A 19,554-nucleotide genomic window follows, 5' to 3' on the forward strand; every position below is an offset into this window, starting at 1 on the left:
TTAATTTCTTGGGAATTCCCTGGTGGTCCAGTGGTTAGGACGCTGCTTTGATGGGAAAAGCAGCAGTTTCCCAGAGAGGGTATAGTTCTCTTCACAAGGGAGAAGAAGAAAACCGTCGTTTCTGATAGAAAAGCTCTTTTTGATTGACCAGAATATCCGGAGTTGATAGTTTGGGCCAAGGGTGCACTGAACTGAGGTTGATTTTTCCACGCTTCCACTGCAGGGGGCACGAGTTCAATCCCTGGTTGGAGAACTAAGATCCCACATGCCACGTCGTGCGGCCAAAAAAAAAAAGTTAATCTCTTCACAGTTCTGGAGGCTGCAAGTCCAAGATCAAGGTCTTGACAGGTTTGGTTTCCTCTGAGGCCTCTCTCCTTGCTTTGCAGACAGCCTCCTTCTTGCCCGGTCTTCATGTCGTCGTCCCTCTGTGTGTGCCCACCCCTGGTGTCTCTTTGACCAGATTGTCTCTCCTTATAAGGACACCAGTCACGTTGGAGTAGGGCCCAACCTAAGAGCCTCATTTAACTCAATCTTCTCTTTAAAGGTCCTATCTTTGAATACAAACACATTCTGAGAGATTGGGGGTTAGGGCTTCAACATATGAATCTGGGGGAGGATACAATTCATCCCATAATAGCCTCCTTCCCTGGGAGGGATCCAGGTCTGTAATAATACACAGGCAGAGGAAAGCCAGACAGGGGACCTGTGCAGTGTGGGGCCTACCTTGCCTAGGTGTGAGGGTACTGCTGGGCTTTCTGTTTGCTCACTGCTAAAGCTAATGGTCTGGTCTCCTGGTTTTGGAGACCTCTTCTCACAGCTGGGTCATTTAAATGGCCTTCTCAGATCTCCTTGACCTAGAACATGATCGTATCTGCCTGTCACACTCATTCAGTGATGAGCATGGCTGGGAGGCAGTGGCCAAAATTCATGGGCTATCAGTCCAGTCGAAGGTGGTCAGCTCATAGAAGACCACCACATCTCTTGCCGGATTAATCGTTTGCAGAGCTAAAGAAAGGGGGAAAACATCAGCCTGCGCTACTGATGGAAAAATCAGCGGTTTCCCCAAGAGGGTATAGGTCTCTTCACAAGGGAGAAGCAGAAAACCGTCCTTTCTGATGGAAAAGGTCTTTCTGATGGATCAAAAGACCCCGAGTTGACAATTTGGGCCAAGGGTGCACTGAACTGAGGTTGATTTTTCTGCTCTTGAGGGAGAGCTGAGTTTGATCATTTGCGAAAACTGAAACATTAGCAAACAGTGCATTCCCCTTTGCAGGCTCCCAGCAAAGTGGAAACTAGTACAGCAGACACGCGCTCCACTTGTCAACCTGAGCCAGCCGGGCACCGGCGTCTGACAAGTCCCGTGGGAGGTACCTCTCCTTCAATCTTTCTTCCCAGGAACAAGGACGAAATGGTAGAATTTGCTGAACACGGATCCTCAAAGAAAATTCCCAGCCCATAGACATGCCTGTATTCCTGGGACCCACCTTCGCATCTTCTGATCTAGTCTCAACACAATAAAGAAAAAAGAACAAACAAGTGATTCGTAGTTGTTGAAATTAGGAATTTTACTAATAACATTGTAACCGAAAGTGGGGTCCTACTCGCTGCTCAAAAGCCAATAAAGAGGCCAGGTTGGTGGAAAGGAAAGTTTGCTTTATTTTGGATGGGGGGCAGGGAGAAGGGCGGATGCCTGTCCAAAGGCAGACCCACCCCAGCCCAATAGGTGGGCAAGCGCTTTTATAGACGGAGGGAGGGGGCTACATGCAGAACCAGCACAGGTAGCTCCGACAGGCATCTTGAAACTGGTCATCAGTGGTCTGACCAGTGTCATCTTGATTGTTTTAGGTACAGTTAATCTTCAGTTCCAGGGTCAGTTTGTCTCCATTTCTTTGAGACCAGTTCTCAGAATTGTGGCAGCTTATGTCATGGCTATAGTCTGGTCATCACGCAGTTAACATCTTCCACCTGATGGGGGTTTCAGTATCTGCAAAACAGCTCCTAGGACATGGCTCAGAATATTATCTATAGCCCTTGAGGAGGAACTAAAGGTCCTTGACTATGCTTAGTGACTAAACTATTATAATTTAGTCTTGTTGGACTGTTTTCCTTTGTTTCTACAGTTTCTCACTTCTCTGATTAAACTTATCCTTTGGCTAAAGTTTTTCCACAGACAAAAGGCAGGCTGAGGACATGGGGGTAGGGGCATGGATCATAGGGTCCTGCTCCGTTTTAACATCGCTCTCCACTGCGTCACTTAGAAGAACTGGGTGCTGCGCTAAGTGTTTTGCCTGCGCAAGATGAGAAAAATCTTCTCAGTGACATTGAAGTCAGGCATCCTCCCATTTTACAGCTGAGCAAACTGAGGATAAAAGTCATTGAGGAATTTGCTAACGGCCACTCAGCTAGTAGGTGCCCTGAGTCAGTCAGCTTTTCTTCTTTTTTTAAAGTGTACAATTCAGTGGTTTTCACTGTATCCACAGAGTTGGGCAACCGTCACCACAATCAATTTTAGAACATTTTCGTCACTCCCCCCCCAAAGAAACCCCATACCCTTTGGCTTTCTTGTCCCCATTTTCCTCAGCCCCAAGCAACAACTACTTAATTTCTGTCTCTATGGTTTTGCTTATTCTTGACTTCCTATAAATGGAATCATACAATGTAAGTCCTTTTGAGTCTGCCTTCTTTCAATTGACATCATAGTTTCAAGGTTCATCCATGTCGTAGCATGTATCAGAATCGGATTTCTTTTCATGGCTGTTTAATATTCCATTGTGTGGACATTTTGTTCATCTATTGATCTGTTGATGGACATTTGGGTTGCTTTCATCTTTTAGCTATTGTAAATAGCGATGATATGAACATTCATATACAAGTTTTTGTGTGAATACCTGTTTTCCTTTTTTTTTTCTTTTTTTTCGCTGCGTTGGGTCTTCACTGCTGCACGCGGGCTTTCTCTACCTGCAGCGAGCGGGGCTACTCTTCGTTGCAGTGCGTGGGCTTCTCATTGCGGTGGCTTCTCTTGTTGCAGACCATGGGCTCTAGGTGCGTGGGCTTCAGTAGTTGTGGCACGTGGGCTCAGTAGTTGTGGCACGTGGGCTCAGTAGTTGTGGCATGCAGGCTCTAGAGCGCAGGCTCAGTAGTTGTGGCGCATGGGCTTAGCTGCTCTGCGGCATGTGGAATCTTCCCGGACCAGGGCTCGAACCTGTGTCCCCTGCATTGGCAGGAGGATTCTTAACCACTGAGACACCAGGGAAGTCCTCCTTCTTATTTTTTTTAAACACTACTTTATTGAGCTATGATTGACATGTAAAAAGCTGTACATGTACATCCTGTTGCTAAGATCTTCCAGTTTTCCCCTCATTCCATCTCCTGAAATAAATCCTTCCATTTTTCTTCTTGAAGAAATTCCCCAGTGAGGCACTGACCTCTTGCTTAATTGGAATGAATGCTCCCTCCCGCTACTGCAGAGATTCTGCAGTTTTCTTTCCAGTGGACGCCCTGATTGGTTCTCCCATTTCTTGGGTCCCACATCTTTGGGCTTTTCACCCTCATTTTCATCCACAACTTACATCTTCAATAATGTGCTCGGTTTGGGAGTCTTTTCAGATCTGAAAATGAACTTACTCTGTCCTCACTCTTACATGATCGTTTGGCAAGGCTTAACTACCTAGGTTCAAAGAGATTTTTACTTGGACTTAAAAAAAAAAGTTTTATTGAAATATAATTGATTTACAATGTTGCGTTAGTTTCTTTTTGTTTTTGGCCATGTGGCATGGCTTGTGGGATGTTAGTTTCCCACCCAGAGATCAGACTCAGGCCCCTGGCAGTGACAGTGCCGAGTCCTAAACACTGGACCACCAGGGAATTCTCTGTGTTAGTTTCAAGTGTACAGCAAAGTGATTCAGTTATACATACATATATATTTATTCTTTTTCAGATTCTTTTCCATTATAGGTTATTACAAGATATTGAGTATAGTTCCCTGTGCTATACAGTAGGTCCTTGTTGGTTATCTATTTTATATATATTTACTTAGACTTTGAAAGAATTATTCCACATTTTTGTAGCATTGAGCACCATTCATGATAAGTTTGATGCAAGCTTGATTCTGAATTCCTTTATAAGTGAATTCTTTCTCTCTTGGAGCTCTTAGTATATTCTCTTTATCTTGAAAGTTCTTAAATCTCATGAGGATGTGTTAGATGTGGGTGTTTTAAAAACATGTTGTGTTTCCATGAGACAAATTCTCTTCTTCTAAGATTCATGTCTTTCTATTGCTCTGGAAATTTTTATTATTTCTTTGATATTTTTCTCCCTTCCACTAGGTCTAGTGTCTCTTGAGCTCTTCATAGCTGCTGCCTTGCTGTATATTCTGGGAAAATTCCTCCAGTTCTTCTTCCAGCCATCCAACTTAATTTTCAGTTTAGTTTCAGTAAATCTTCTTTTAAATTTCCAAGAGCACTTTTCTGGTTGTTGTTCCCTGATTGCTTCTTTATCACATTCTTGTTTTCTGGGTAGTTGATTTGAAGATGATAATTAGGATTTTTTTAAGCTCTCTTCTGTTCTCTGAATTATCTTGGTTTCCTACCTGGTCAATTCATCTGCTTACTTTTATTAGTCTTTGCTTTTTTTTTTTTTTGTGGTAAGTGGGCCTCTCACTGTTGCGGCCTCTCCCGTTGCAGAGCACAGGCTCCGGACGCGCAGGCTCAGCGGCCATGGCTCACGGGCCCAGCCGCTCCGCGGCATGTGGGATCCTCCTGGACCGGGGCACGGACCCGTGTCCCCTGCGTCGGCAGGCGGACTCTCAACCACTGCGCCACCAGGGAAGCCCTTCTTTCTTTTTTTTTTTTTATAAATTTATTTATTTTATTTATTTATTTTTGGCTGCGTTGGGTCTTAGTTGCTGCGTGCGGGCTTTCTCTAGTTGCCGTGAGCAGATGCGGGCTTCTCATTGCGGTGGCTTCTCTTGTTGCAGAGCATGGGCTCTGGGCGTGCGGGCTTCAGTAGTTGTGGCACGTGGACTCAGTAGTTATGGCTCATGGGCTCTAGAGCGCAGGCTCAGTAGTTGCGGCGCACAGGCTTAGTTGCTCCGTGGCATGTGGGATCCTCCCGGACCGGGGCTCGAACCTGTGTCCCCTGCATTGGCAGGCGGACTCTCAACCACTGCGCCACCAGGGAAGCCCGAGCCTTTGCTTTTCTTCGTATGTCTGCTTCTCTTTGGCAGTCGATCCATGTTTGGGAACAGCTTATCCACATTTAAAAAATTGGCCAGTTGCTCTCCAGATATTTTATAACATTTAAACACCCACCATCCTGTTTGGTGACATTCGTCTCTCTCCACAACCCCCTCTATTTGGAGTGACTTCAGTAAAACAATTGCAACACCAATCATTGCCAATTTGGAAGAGGACAGATGATAGACTGCTTTCGTTTGCAATCATTTGACCATTTCTGAGATGTTTATTGATTTTTTATGTGTCTTCTTTTGCCAGTTAGTAACTGGTCAACAAATGAAAACAGCAAGGAAGCAGGGAAGAGATGGCTGGGAGAGAAGTTCTTGGGCATCCCTGAGTTCTCGTTAAATACCATCCTTCTTTCTCTGCTCCCCAAGTCTGAATGGCCTGGCATTCCCCCTTCTCTCTTCCGCTCAATGAAAAGTAATAATAAGTAACTAAGACGAGTTACTTTATTCAACTGGGAAGGGAGATAAACTAGTCGAGACCAAATAGGAGAGAATGCCTTCTCGAAACCTGCAGAATATGCTTGGCTAATGAGAAAAGAGACCTTTGGGCTACCGTTCTCCTTTATCTTCTCTGATCTATTCTCGCGGTTGCATTAGGAATTTCTACATTTTTCATTAAATTGCTCCAAATGAGGAGAAATCACCAAGCTACAGAGGCTCCCCTTTGGAAGTCATAAAGTCAGCTCTTTAGAAATGCAGGCACAGGTTGAATCGGACAAAAAGCCCTCATTCTGTGGGCACGCTTAAAAATTCAGACCTGTGTGCATAGATTGGGGTCAGGAGCAAACGGGACGTGACTGCAGATGCCTCGGTTCTTTGGCGGGAGCCTTGCGAACTAGACCAAGAGAAAAACAAACAGAAGTTTATTCACGTGCTCATTGCAAATACGCAGGGAAGAACTCAGCGACGAGTAATTCAAAAGGGTGCTTAGAACTTGGGCTACTAAAGCATCTTCATAAAAGCACAGTCATTTTGTATAGAAGTGACAAGACAAAGAAAAGGGACTTTGAGCTTCCAAAGGTGGCACGTTGTTTGAAGGTGAATATATAGAGGAAGTTCATGGGAGAAAAGGGCTCGTTAGTAAGGTTTGTTACGTAGATTTCCCTGGTGCTGTCTCTGGGCTGATAAGATTCTATCTAGAGTTGTGTCCGGTGATTCAGAATCTTCCCGCCCTTCCTGGTAGAGAGGGAGAGGGCAGAGAGTTTTGCTTCTTTTTAATTATCTTCACCTCAAAATGATTGGCGTGGCATACTCCAAACCCCTTCAAATACTACTGAGCACGTTGCATGTGGTGAGTCCAAACGGAGATGTGCTCTCAGGATTTTACTAGGGATTTCCTGTATTTACACAGGATTGCCTGGATTTGGGAGATTTGCTCCAAAAATACAAAATATCCATTGACAAATTTTTATTTGATTACATGTCAAAAGGATAATAATTTAGGTAAATTGGCTTAAATAAAATATTTAAATTAATTAATTTTTTTTTTTACTTTTTAAAATGTGGCCTCCAGAAAATTTTAACTTACATATATGGCTTACGTTTTGTTTTTAATAGACAGTGCTGGTCTAAGAGCACCGTGAAATGTCTCTTATCTATTCATACAGGCAACATATTTACTGAGAAACTGCTATGTGCAAAGCACAGGATACCCAAGAGGGAATAAGGACAGAATCTCTGTCTCCCTTGCCAAGGGTCCCCCTGAATTAGGAAATGACTGATCCAGGCTTTAAATCCAGGGGCGTCAGACTTTTGAGCTGTACCGGGTCCCCCCGCCACAACCCTCTCCTTGATCTATGGTTAGAATTCCACGTCCTCTCCATGCCATTGGGACAGTCATAACTTCTCCAATCCAGCGTCTGTACTTTCCCAACAGTCTGTCCTTAGCATGTTGGAGCAGGAAGCAAGAACAGGTGGATCTGTGTTATTATGTATGTGTCAGGGCAGGCATGGTTGGCAATGTAGCATATATGTGGTCTGCCCAAACTCTGGACACACAGAATTGTCTCAGACACACAGACAGAGGGAGCAGTCTAGAAAACAGAGCCCTCAGCTTCTCCAGTCCTTTTCTCACTCCCTCACCATCTGGTGGCCCAGTACCTGCCCACCTGGCCAGAGCAGCCTGGGGTCCTCAGCAGCCCTGGGGGGCAGGAGTGTTGTTTGTTGGCTAAGAGGAGTGGTCATCTCATTGGTCGCTCAAGAAGAAGCAGGACTCTTCCTACAATCTGCTTGTCTTTAATTAACCAAAGAGAGAAAATAGATTCAAGAACATGACGCAGGGTGTCAGATTAGGGGAGGGAGGGAAGATGGGAGGGGGCCCACAGGGCAGGTTTGCAATTACGTGGAGATTCACACTGGTAGCCTCTCTGTGGCTGACTCTTTGGTTCTGACCTTTTATTTCAGAATTGAAATGGAGCTTAAGATCTTTCCCAAACAGTGGGCTCAATGATCCTAACAGCTGGGGCTGTTGCCAGGTGCACTGCCAGGGAGCTCGAGTGGCACACCTGGTTTTTACAGAGTGTTTCAGAGACATCAGATCAAACTCACGAATAGCTCACATTTATTTAACACTCATCAGGCACGCGGTGCTAAGCAGCTGGCTTGCATGCTGTTCTGCGTGAGGGGCAGTGCGGTGCCGTGGTTAGGGGCTTAGCACTGGCTCCAGGATGCCCAGTTCCGGTGCTGACTTTACCCCCTAAACAGACAGATGACTCTCGCGAAGCAGCTGGGCCTCTTGGTGATTCACTTTTCTCATATGCAAAAGGGTGGCACTAGTAATGCTCTTACCCCATAGGTTTGTTCTAGGGAATAAATGAGTTAATATGTTTAAAGCACTTGGAACAGACCCAATACATACGCAGTTTTCAATGTTCTTTGTTCTATTAGCATCGAATCTTCATAACAACCCTACGAGGCCACGTATGAGTTTCCTCTCGCTGCTGTAACAAGTGACACACTTTGTGGCTTAAAACAACGCAAATGTTTTGGTTCTGTTTTTTATATTTCGGGAGCTCAGAAGTCCTCAAGTCAAGGTGTAGGCAGGGCTGTGTTCCTTCTGGAAACTGCAGGGGAGAATCGTTTTCTTGCTTCTTTTGCCTTCTAGAGGAAGCCTTGCATTCCTTAGCTCATGACCTTTTGTTTGCATTGCTCTGACCTCTGCTTCCCTGTCACATCCTTTTCTCTGTATCCCTCCCGTCTCCCTCTTTCCCTTAGAAGGACCCTTGCAATGACATTGAACCCACTTGGATAATCCTGGGTAGTACTTTCTAAAACCGTGCAAACTCAGACTGGGACTTGAACCCATGGTCTTTTAATTGAGATCACACACCTGGTCTCAGGATTTAATGAGGCTCAGGTTCTTTAAGTCCTATGGCAGAAAGAATTCAGTGAGAGACAAAGTGATAGGTAAGAAGTGGATTTATTTAGAGAGGTACACATTCCATAGACAGAACGCAGTCCGTCTCAAAAGGCAAGAATGGCCTTGGGAGAAACACAGAGTGTGGGCCATCTCAGAAGGCGAGAGGTTGCACAATACGGAGTGGTTAGTTTTTATGGGCTGGGTAGTTTCACAGGCCAATGAGTGGAGGATTATTCCAAGTATTTCGGGGAACGGGTGGGGATTCCCAAGAATGTAGCCACCGCCCACTTTCTGGCCTTTTATGGTCGGCCTCAGAGCTGTCATGGCGCTGGTGGGTGTGTCATATAGATGCTGATGCATTACGATGAGCGTATAATGAGGCTCCAGGTCCACCGGAAGTCGAATCTTCTCCCATCTTGGACCTAGCTGGTTCTAACCAGTCTATGTTATGTCCTATGGCTGTATCATTCTTTTAAAGGTTGTGCCCCGCCCCCTTCCCTCCTGTTTCAATTCCATCTCCAGATCCTTAATCACATTTGCAAAGTCCCTTTTGTCAAATAAGTTAAAGTTTTCACAGCTTCTAAGAATTCGGATGTCAGCATCTTTGGGGAGCCATTATTCAGACTCCCAGAAGTTGTTATTATTATTATTGTTATCATCATCATCATCACCATCGTCATTATACCTGAGACATCAGTATGTCTTCCTTAAAAATAACAAGGAAGGTTAATTTGGGCCATACCCAACTGAAATTACAAATCAAACATAATGGTGGCATTTACAAGTTTGTGCAAGACCATGATTTCTTTCAGGATTGAGTTGTACATTCTAACCCGTGCAAGTGGCAGAATCAGATTTGCACCAGGTCTGTCTGATTCCTGACTCTTTGCCTTGACCACCATGTGCGAGAAGAAGGGACGTATTGTATCAGCCTCCCACAAATGTTCGACAAAAACATTAATCGGGGGCCAACGGCTTACCTAGACTGGCTCTCATTTCGCCTTTTGCCCATTCATTCAGGTCTCCTGAGGCATCCTATATGTTAAGCGTTGAGCTAAGGGTAAACATGCCAACGTGCATTGACTATCTAGAATCCACCTTGTGCTTCCACCTGCCTGCTGTAACTCTGTGTACTTTGCTCTGTATACTGCAGCGTTCCTGAATATTGTGTGTAGGGCAAAATCGAAACATGGCATGTATGTTTCCTCTTTGAAGACTCTTCTGGTGGGTCCTTTTGTAGAGCAAAGCTTTGAGGAAGGAGACTGATTAATGCCATGTTAAAAAATTAAATGTAGCAAATACAGATTTCAATATTTCAACTCAAGTCTGTGAGACACGCATCTTAGCTTTTCTACCATCATTTAATTTCTGTTCAGGCAGACATACCTAAACACCTACCTCAAAGACTTCCCTTACCCCCCAGAGTGGTTTGTTGCAAAGGATTTTGATGCGTGCACGAGTGGCGTGGAAGTGGGGAGTAGTCTTCATAGCCCCACTAGGTTTTCCTCAGACCTGGTAAGGAGTAGGGGCCCTAGAATGATCCTGGGGAATTCTAGAGCAGTTTGGGAGTAAGTTGAACGTGAGCTGGACCTAGAGGAAGGTTGTGTTGGAATGACCCCTGCATGGACAGGGGGCCCTACTAGATATGGTCCCCATGCCCCACTCCCAGGGTAATTTCATGGCACTGCTTCAGCCTATTGGAACTTAGATGCATCCTTGGGGAGCAAGGAGGAGAATCCGAATTGCTTGAAATTAAACTCTTGTCCCTAAAGGTAAAAGACTTCATGAGAAAAATTAATTTCAGTTACAGAAAATAAACGAGAAAATGATATTACTTTACAGACCTGAGTTTGTGGCCTAAAAGCCATCCCACCAGAAATAAATTTTTGTATCTTGAGGTTGTTTAAATTGGAAGCCCATTTGCTTTTACTATATAAAGTCGTTTATTTATTATTTAAATCAGTTATTAAGAAGCAGAAGATTCTAGAACTTTCCATGTCCACCCGAGGCCACGAGTGTCCTTGATACAAACAGGGAAGAGTGATTTAGGGTAGAAACGAGGAACATCATCTCATTTGCTACTTCTGAACTTTGACTCTGGGTGATTACAACTTTTTTTTTTAACTTGTTTTCTTTTTTTTGGCTGCGTTCGGTCTTCGTTGCTGCACGTGGGCTTTCTCTAGTTGCGGTGAGCAGGGGCTACTCTTTGTTGCGGTGTGCAGGCTTGTCATTGCGGTGGCTTCTCTGGTTGCAGAGCACAGGCCCTAGAGTGTGTGGGCTTCAATAGTAGTGGCGCACGGGCTTCCGTAGTTGTGGCTCACGGGCTCTAGGGCACAGCCTCAGTAGCTGTGGTGCACGGGCTTAGTTGCTCCACGGCATGTGGGATCTTCCCGGACCAGGGCTCGAACCCGTGTCCCCTGCGTTGGCAGGCGGATTCTTAACCACTGCGCCACCAGGGAAGCCCCCTTACAATTTTCTTTTTCATGTAATTGATCTTCCTTTATTGGAAAATGCCTCGTAGGTGTTGAAACGCTGCTTTGCATCCCAGTCATCCTAGTCCTAAAATTTTTATGTAACTGCAGGGTCTGCAGCAATTTGTGTTTGTTTTCCTGGGTGTGAAACTGATTGTGGACTCCACTGGGATAAGGCGCTTCATTTATACCGGGTAAAAAGATCCAAGGGGAGGTAGAGAGAGAAGAATACTACTTATTCAAACACCAGACAAGGGCTTCCCTGGTGGCAGAGTGGTTGAGAGTCCGCCTCTGATGCAGGGGACACGGGTTCGTGCCCCGGTCCGGGAAGATCCCACGTGCCGCGGAGCGGCTGGGCCCGTGAGCCATGGCCGCTGAGCCTGCGCGTCCGGAGCCTGTGCTCCGCAACGGGAGAGGCCGCAACAGTGAGAGGCCCGCGTAGCAAAAAAAAAAAAAAAAAAAACAGAAAAACAGGCAAAACACACAGCAGAAACACCGACACGTTGAAGAGGGCTGACGGCTGCTTTACGCTGGCTTCACAGCCCTGATACTGCGATCCTGATCCCACACAGAACCAGCATTCTGCTACGATTGGGCTTCAAACCTCCACGGAATTTCTACAGATGTCATTTGTTGGAGTTTTTTTTTTTAATTTTTCAATCATCATCTTAGTAAATGGATAGACTATCTGCCAATTGCACAAGTACAAATCCCAGAATCGTTCCTTTTCCTCAACCCTAGATGTGACCTATTAGCAAATCCTGCTGGTCTTACATCTCAGATTGAGTTCCTCCGGATGCAATATCTGGGACAAGGATGTGGGAGCGAGTGATTAATTTTGCAATAGCTCCTTCCAAGGAGGCACCGAAATGGACCTGGGGAAGTGAGAGGAGAAAAAGAAGGAAGGCAGCACAGGGTGGAATGAGCCCCATCCGGATGGGATGCTCTCCCCAAAGCTCTCCTCTCACAATGATGCTACCAATCTCTTCAGCACGATTCAGGGACGTTCACTCTCCTGTTCAGAAGCCTCCAGAGGCCTCCACGTTGCCCGCTCCCCTTCCTATGCCATTCTGGGCTGGCATCATCCTCCACCACTTCATCCTGCAACCTCTGCCTTGCAGCCACACTGGCATTTTTCTAGTTCTCTAATACAGCCATCCGCTTATTCTTGCTTCAGGCTTTTGCACCTACCGTTCTCTTTGTCTGGAACCCTGTTACCCAGGGATAGCTGGGTTTATTCCTAAATTCTCCGCTTAAATGTTGTCTCACACCTACCCTGTGGAAAGTAGTGCCCTTCCACGCATGGCGTCCAATGACTCCTCACGGCTCTGTTTATTTCCTTCATAGCACCGTGTTTTCACAGTCTGATAGCATCTCATTGATTTAGCTCACGTTTATCTATTTTCCCTCTAAGAATATACTTTCCAAGTATATTCCTCTCGTCTACTTGTCTACTGTTCCAACTACATAGACGAGTGTCTTATTCATAGAAAGTTCTCAGTATTTATTGAACGGACAGATGAATGAATTTCATCCTGTCTGTGCCCCGGTTTTCCTGACTATATCCAGTCATTTCATGTAATGACTCTCTCTTTCCACGGCTGAAGGCAGCTCTGAAAGTCACAGCATCCTGAGATCTCACCGTTCAACACGGCCTGGCTCTTCCAAACCCACCCTTCACTTAGAGGACAACATAAATGAGAGAAAATGTAAATCTGGACCCCGAAGTTAACCTCAAGTTTTTAAATCAATGAAATTTCACAGTCTGGTAATTTCTTTCCACCCAAATGCCCTCTTTGTCAGAGGAAAAAAAGGGCTTTTTGGACAGAACATTTTGGTCGGTAGAATATAAATTGAAATACAAAGCCATAATTTGCTTCATTCTTTGAAACATTACCTAATGTTCTGTCTCAAAGAGAATGGTAACAGGATGACCTGACTTTCCTCTTCTCCTAGTTCTACTCTGTAAAGTCTTGATCCAAATTTATTTATTCAGTTATTGAGCTATTGTTGATTTACAATATTGTGTTAGTTTCAGGTGTACAGCAAAGTGATTCAGATATATATATACACACACATATATTCTTTTTCAGATTATTTTCCACTATAGGTTATTACAAGATACTGAATGTAGTTCCCTGTGCTACACGGTAAATTCTTGTTGGTTATCTATTTTTAAAAAGTATTTATTAATTTATTTATTTGGTTGTGTCGGGTCTCAGTTGAGGCAGGCAGGTTCCTTACTTGCGGCTTGCCAGTTGTGGCACCCGGCCTCCTTAGATGTGGCATGCAAACTCTTAGTTGTGGCATGCATGTGGGATCTAGTTCCCTGACCAAGGGATCAAACCTGGGCTCCCTGCATAGGAGCACAGAGTCTTATCTACTGCATCACCAGGGAAGTCCCGGTTATCTACTTTATATATAGTAGTGTGTATCTGTTAAACCCATACTCCTAATTTATCCCTCCCCCGCTTTCCCCTTTGATAACCATATGTTTGTCTTCTATGTTTGTAAGTCTGTTTGTTTTGTAAGTAAGTTCATTTGCAGATCCAAACGTTTAAGTGAGCATCTCCACCTCAGAGAACTCCTACAGCAGGAGGTGACTGTCACAGCCCTTGGGGTTTCTGTTTATTTGTTTGGTGTTTAGAAGAACTTACTTAGGAAAACCACCCAATTTTAGCTTCTTCCAGGTGGAAATTTTGAGATGCAGAGAGCAATCCAAAACATTATTATTTGGCCAAAGGTTTGAATAAAGAACTTGGAAAACATGTGCATTTTAAAAGCCAATATATTATCTGGGCCTCTGGCCTCTGTCCCCAGTAGAGCTGTGTCCTCCACAGTTGTGAGGGAAGAGAGAGTGAATTTTTTTTTTTTTTTTTGCGGTACGCGGGCCTCTCACTGTTGTGGCCTCTCCCGTTGCGGAGCACAGGCTCCGGACGCGCAGGCTCAGCGGCCATGGCTCACGGGCCCAGCCGCTCCGCGGCGTGTGGGATCTTCCCGGACCGGGGCACGAACCCGTGTCCCCTGCATCGGCAGGCGGACTCTCAACCACTGCGCCACCAGGGAAGCCCGAGAGAGTGAATTTTTATATGCATGAACCCGTTTCCGTGCTGCTGGGAAAGCAATCTCTCCAGCCACATGTTTTTCAGTGGCTGGTCCTTGCCGTGCGCTCACCTCCCTGTGCAGGGCCTTTGCCCCTGTGCTTCCCTCTGTCCGGTGTTTTATCTAGATCACATCCTAACGCCTCTAGGGAATCCCATGCTTCAGGCCACATGTCCTCAGAGCGGCCTGCTCTGACCTCCCTGGCCACCTTGAGTGTCGCATCAGAGCTGTCCCTGCCCCAGCTACCACTCTTCTGCCATAGTTGAAACCTGTGCAAAGGTCTGTGTGAAGATTTGATTAATACTTACAGTGGAGAGTGCCTGGATCCCCATCTCTGGGCACCATCCCGCGTGTGCCCGATTTCACCTGCTTTCCTTTCCAGGATCCAGCACCTGAGGCTTTTTCTTACCAAATCCCACTTTGCTGCCTTGCATAGACGCCAGGGAGTGCCTGGGAATTTACATCCTCCCGGGGTGGCCCTGAACCAGAAGGAGTCCTAGGAGGTCACCCACATAACAGCTTAGCCTTTAACACCTCCCTGTCTCGCTTTCTTAGCTTCCCGTCCAGCTGAGAAGCTGGAAATTTCCTGAAGAGGAAATTGTTTACTGGACTCACTTCCCTGCCAATCTCTTATTTCCGGAATTTCAGACCCTCAGTTCCCTGTTGCCTCCGGTGTCCTGGACAGAGTATTTGTCCATCCAGCCCGGTAAGCCTATTGCAAGCTCTGGGCTGTCGTGTTTGGTTCAGCCTCTGAGCAATACAGTGTGCGTGGACAACACCCCAAGGAGAGAGCTTGGTGGCCGATGTGGGGCTCATCTCTGTGCCCGTCCCCACTCCCTGGGATCTTTGCCCTCCGGTCTCCATCACCGTGGTACCGACCAGGGTTCTTGGCCTCCTTAATCAATAGAAATTGATCAGAGGCCAGACAAGAAATTCAGGCAAGGCCTTACTGGGGCCCCTGCTGCAGCGGGGGGAGCGGGAACCAGTAACAGCTTCCCTTGCTCGCTCACTCCCCGAGGGTGGGGGGCAGCTGGCTCATTATATGGGGTGAGGGGAGGGGTGTGTCCAGGGGTCGGGCTGGAGGCGTGGCTCAGGTGGTCTGCCCCCCGCTTTGGTGGTGTTGAGTGCAGGGGGCATGCGCGGCCCTGCGTTGGCTCCCAACCCCCCGCTTTTGCTCCTGGCTCTTCAGAAGTGGCAGTTGGATTTTTTTTTTTTGGTCTTTTTGTATCTTGTTGTCCGTAATTTGCCCCAACTGCTCATGCACGGTTATCTTTAGTCCCTTATAGTTTCTTTGTATTCTGTTACTGGAGGAGACGTGTGTCCAGGCGCAAACCCTGCAGCAAAAGGCCCCGGCTCCCAGGTCCCAGCCTGTCTCAACTGCAGGTGCTCTCCAGTGCCTTGAAACAGCTGTTCTGTGGCCTTTAGGCCGCTTGTGTCATTATTAGCCATGGAACAGTTCGTCTGTATGAGCGACTCCTTCATCACCGTCATAGAAGGCAGGCTACTCACTGAAGCAGGCTGGCCATCACCTTGATTCCTTTCACCTCATCTTCCAGGGCTCCGTTTGCCGTTAAGGGCAAGATGTAAACTGTAGCCTCCACTTGGAAAGTGCAGCCCAGGCTGCCCGCTTGGCAAGCAGATGGTATTCTTGTTCAAAGGAGAGCCGTAAGCTTCTCCTCCAGGTGCAGGTATATTGACAAGCAAAGATTGGGCTGGATTTTAGTGCCCAGTTTCCCCCTGCCCCGAGGGGTCCCCTCATGCAGCCCACCGTCTGTCCCATGCACATGGGAGCCCTATCACCTCCGATTGAAGGCTGCGTAACTTTCCCTGTTAATTATACTTAAAAAGCAATTTTTGCACTTTGATCTCAACCACGGAAGAAAAAAAGACATCGGAGGGCAAAAACCTAGAAGGACGTCACCAAAGCTCCAACGGGGGTGAATTCGGTCATTTTTATAAACTGTTTACAATGCTCTTGGGCTACTTTTAAAAGTGGAAAAATAATTTAAAAGTCACGTTTATAACAGTATACTTTCAAAATATGAATAGGACCGTGCAAAATTATGTCCACCATTTGAAGAAAAACTGAAGCGTGTGTAAGATGAGTTATTAATTTTTAGTTCTGGGAGGAGGAACCAGAGGCATTTTTTTTCTTTATTTCTTCTACTTTTCTAGATTTTGTGTCATGAGCCTGAATTGCTTTTTTTCGGTCAGTTTGATTACATTTTTAACACAAGAAAATATATGTGAAGCTGGTATTAGTGTAATAATCAAGACCACAGTTTTTGGAGATACGGTCACGGCTTTGAGTGTGGCTCAGCTAGTTCCTAGTCTTGACCTTAAGAAGGATGCTCTGAGCCTGTTTCCTCACCTCTGATATGGGGGGAAACACACATGCCTCAGACGGTTGTTGTGAGTGAATAACAACACACACTAAGGATGTTTAATACTCAGTCTGACCCAGACTTGTTAAATGGAGTCTCATTATTACTATTCTCGTAGTTATTGTTAATATTATTCAAATAATGTTAATACACTATTGTTGATCACAATAAAGATTAATGCTAATAAATATTACAGTTGACCCTTCAACAACATGTGTTTGAACTGCAAGGGTCCACTTATACGTGGATTTTTTCCAAGGTAAATACTACAGTCTTGCAAGATCCAGGGTTGGTTGAATCCACTGATTGGGAATCACGGATAAGAAGGGTGGACTGGAAGGTCTACTTGGACTTTCCAGTGCAGGGAGGGTCGGGGCCCTAACCCCCGCGTTGTGCAGGGTCAACTGTAATATTAGTCAAGATCTACTCACTTACGAGAAAGGACAGTTTGTTTCTTCAGAGCCTTGTGTTCTGAGAGGCCATCGGTCTGGCTGGAGTCTACAGGTGAGCGTGGACGAGCTGGTGGGAACATAGGGCAACGGGGGGGGTGAAGGCACTGCCCTCCCCCCCGATCCCCCTGCCGTCCTGTGCTTAACTAACTGCCCCCTTCTCTGCTTCCACCCTCTGACTGGCCGCACCTGGAGGACTTGTTAATTACTCCATTCTTTGTGTGTTCCCCAAACCAGGCACACAGCAGGTGCTCAATAAGTGCATGTGACATGAATCAGGGGACCAGCATCCAACAGCCAAGCTACCCTTGTTCTACTTGATCATTTTAGCAGGAAGGAAGAACTGCAGACTGTCTATCTGGAAAGATTGTTTTGTCCACCTGGCAGTCTGAGAGGCTCACATCACCGTAAAAAGGCAGCACCTTATTTAAAACGGTGCACACTCAGCTCCCTTGGGACCTTATGTGCAGCGTGGAGCTGACACCCATCCTAGGGAGTCAGAGGTCAGACACCTACAGACTCATTCCGTGGGGTCCCACGTTCACATCCCAAGGGTAGGTGGGCTTGGCGGGAAGGGCAGCGCTGACGCAGGAAGGAGAGCAGACGTCCTTGAGGAACCTCCCGATTTTTTTCAGGGTCTGGTAATACTGGAGCTGTGTCCCTCCCTAGGCGAGGTCGTATTTGAGTCTTACATTTCCAATAAAAGAGACATTTTGACACCATGAGGCCCTGATCGCCTGAAGTGACCAACGGAAAGTTTTTAATGATAGTTGGAGTCACTTACGTCTACCAGGTGGCCAAGCAGCCTGTTTCTCCTGAGAGGATTCCAGTTTTAAAAGCAGGACAGTCCCAGGGGAAATGGGACCCACTGGTCCCCCCAACACGGCCTCTTAGCTCTGCCGACACCATGGCATGTGCTCCCTGAGGGAGGCGGTTGTCACACAGCCTCATTGTCTCAGGCTCTCAGAACCAGGGTAGCTCGGTTGACCCCAGTGGACCGCGGAGGTATCTGCCCAACGCCAGCTGGCCGTTTTTAGAGTTGAACTTGGGGCAGAAGTGAGGCAACCAGCATTAGACTCAACCACAGTCCTCTTTCTCTTGATCTGAAGCCTGATTCTTTTAAAGCAATGCCTGAGCTGGCGAGGCAGGGAGCTTGCTTTAGGCGTGGACGTGGTTTCTACAGAAAAGAAGGTACTGCAGGCTGCTTGACAACCCACGTGCAGCCATGCTGTGGGAGAACAGAGCTCCCCTGGTGCCTCGATTAAGAAACAATCACAGGGGGCTTCCCTGGTGGCGCAGTGGTTGAGAGTCCGCCTGCCGATGCAGGGGACGCGGGTTCGTGCCCCGGTCCGGGAAGATCCCACATGCCGCTGAGCCTGCGCTCCGCAAGAGGCCACAACAGTGAGAGGCCCGCGCACCGCAAAACGAAAACAAAAACAAACAAACAAGAAACACTCACAGGGACTTCCCTGGCGGTCCAGTAGTTAGGACTCCGTGCTTTCACTGCTGAGGGTCCGGATTCAATCCCTGGTTGGGGAACTGGGATCCCACAAGGTCATGCGTCGCGGCCAGAACCAAAACCCAAAAAAACAGTAACAATATATGAACCCCATCGGCTTCTCACAGACTCTCCCATAATGATACAGATACTAGCCCCACACCACCCCCAGGCAAATCCATGCAGACAGAGAGTAGATCAGTGGTTGCCTGGGGCTGGGAATCTGGTGAGGGGGTGGGGAAATGGGGAGCAAATCTGATGAGTATGGAGTTTCTTCTTGGGATGATGAAAATTTTCTAAAATTGATGTGATGCACCACTGTCAACCATTGAATTGTACACTCTAAATGGGTCCATTTTATGTTACGTGAACTATGTCTCAATAAGGCTGTTATTAGTAGGCAGGTTTCTCAAAAAACTAAAAATAGAACTACCATACAACCCAGCAGTCCCACTACTGGGCATATACCCTGAGAAAACCATAGTTCAAAAAGAGTCATGTACCACAATGTTCACTGCAGCTCTATTTACAATAGCCAGGACATGGAAGCAACCTAAGTGTCCATTGACAGATGAATGGATAAAGAAGATGTGGCACATATATACAATGGAGTATTAGCCATAAAAAGGAACAAAACTGAGTTATTTGTAGTGAGGTGGATGGACCTAGAGTCTGTCATACAGAGCGAAGTAAGTCAGAAAGAGAAAAACAAATACCGTATGCTAACACATATATATGGAATCTAAAAAAAAAAAAGTTCTGAAGAACCCAGGGGCAGGACAGGAATAAAGACTCAAATGTAGAGAACGGACTTGAGGACACGGGGAGGGGGAAGGGTAAGCTGGGACGAAGTGAGAGAGTGGCATGGACATATATTCACTACCAAATGTAAAACAGATAGCTAGTGGGAAGCAGCCACATAGCACAGGGAGAGCAGCTTGGGTGCTTCGTGACCACCTAGAGGGGTGGGATAGGGAGGGTGGGAGGGAGACGCAAGAGGGAGGAGATACGGGGATATATGTATATGTATAGCTGATTCACTTTGTTATA

At 46.4% G+C, this 19,554-nt stretch overlaps 1 protein-coding gene across 6 annotated transcripts in view; it reads left to right on the forward strand.

The window, feature by feature from the left end:
• SLC15A4 (solute carrier family 15 member 4) overlaps positions 1-19,554 on the forward strand; it is a 120,371-nt gene that overhangs the window by 69,992 nt on the left and 30,825 nt on the right. The window contains exon 8 of one of the 6 annotated variants that reach the window (XM_019942158.3): positions 1,274-3,167. The exons of the other annotated variants lie outside the window; for them this stretch is intronic. Coding sequence (XP_019797717.1) covers positions 1,274-1,296 — 23 coding nt within the window. The 3' untranslated portion in view covers positions 1,297-3,167. Of the gene's footprint in view, positions 1-1,273; positions 3,168-19,554 lie in introns of those variants that run through there. 6 annotated transcript variants of the gene reach the window in all.

This window comes from Tursiops truncatus, chromosome 13 (assembly GCF_011762595.2).
Source record: "Tursiops truncatus isolate mTurTru1 chromosome 13, mTurTru1.mat.Y, whole genome shotgun sequence".
Taxonomy (NCBI): domain Eukaryota; kingdom Metazoa; phylum Chordata; class Mammalia; order Artiodactyla; family Delphinidae; genus Tursiops; species Tursiops truncatus.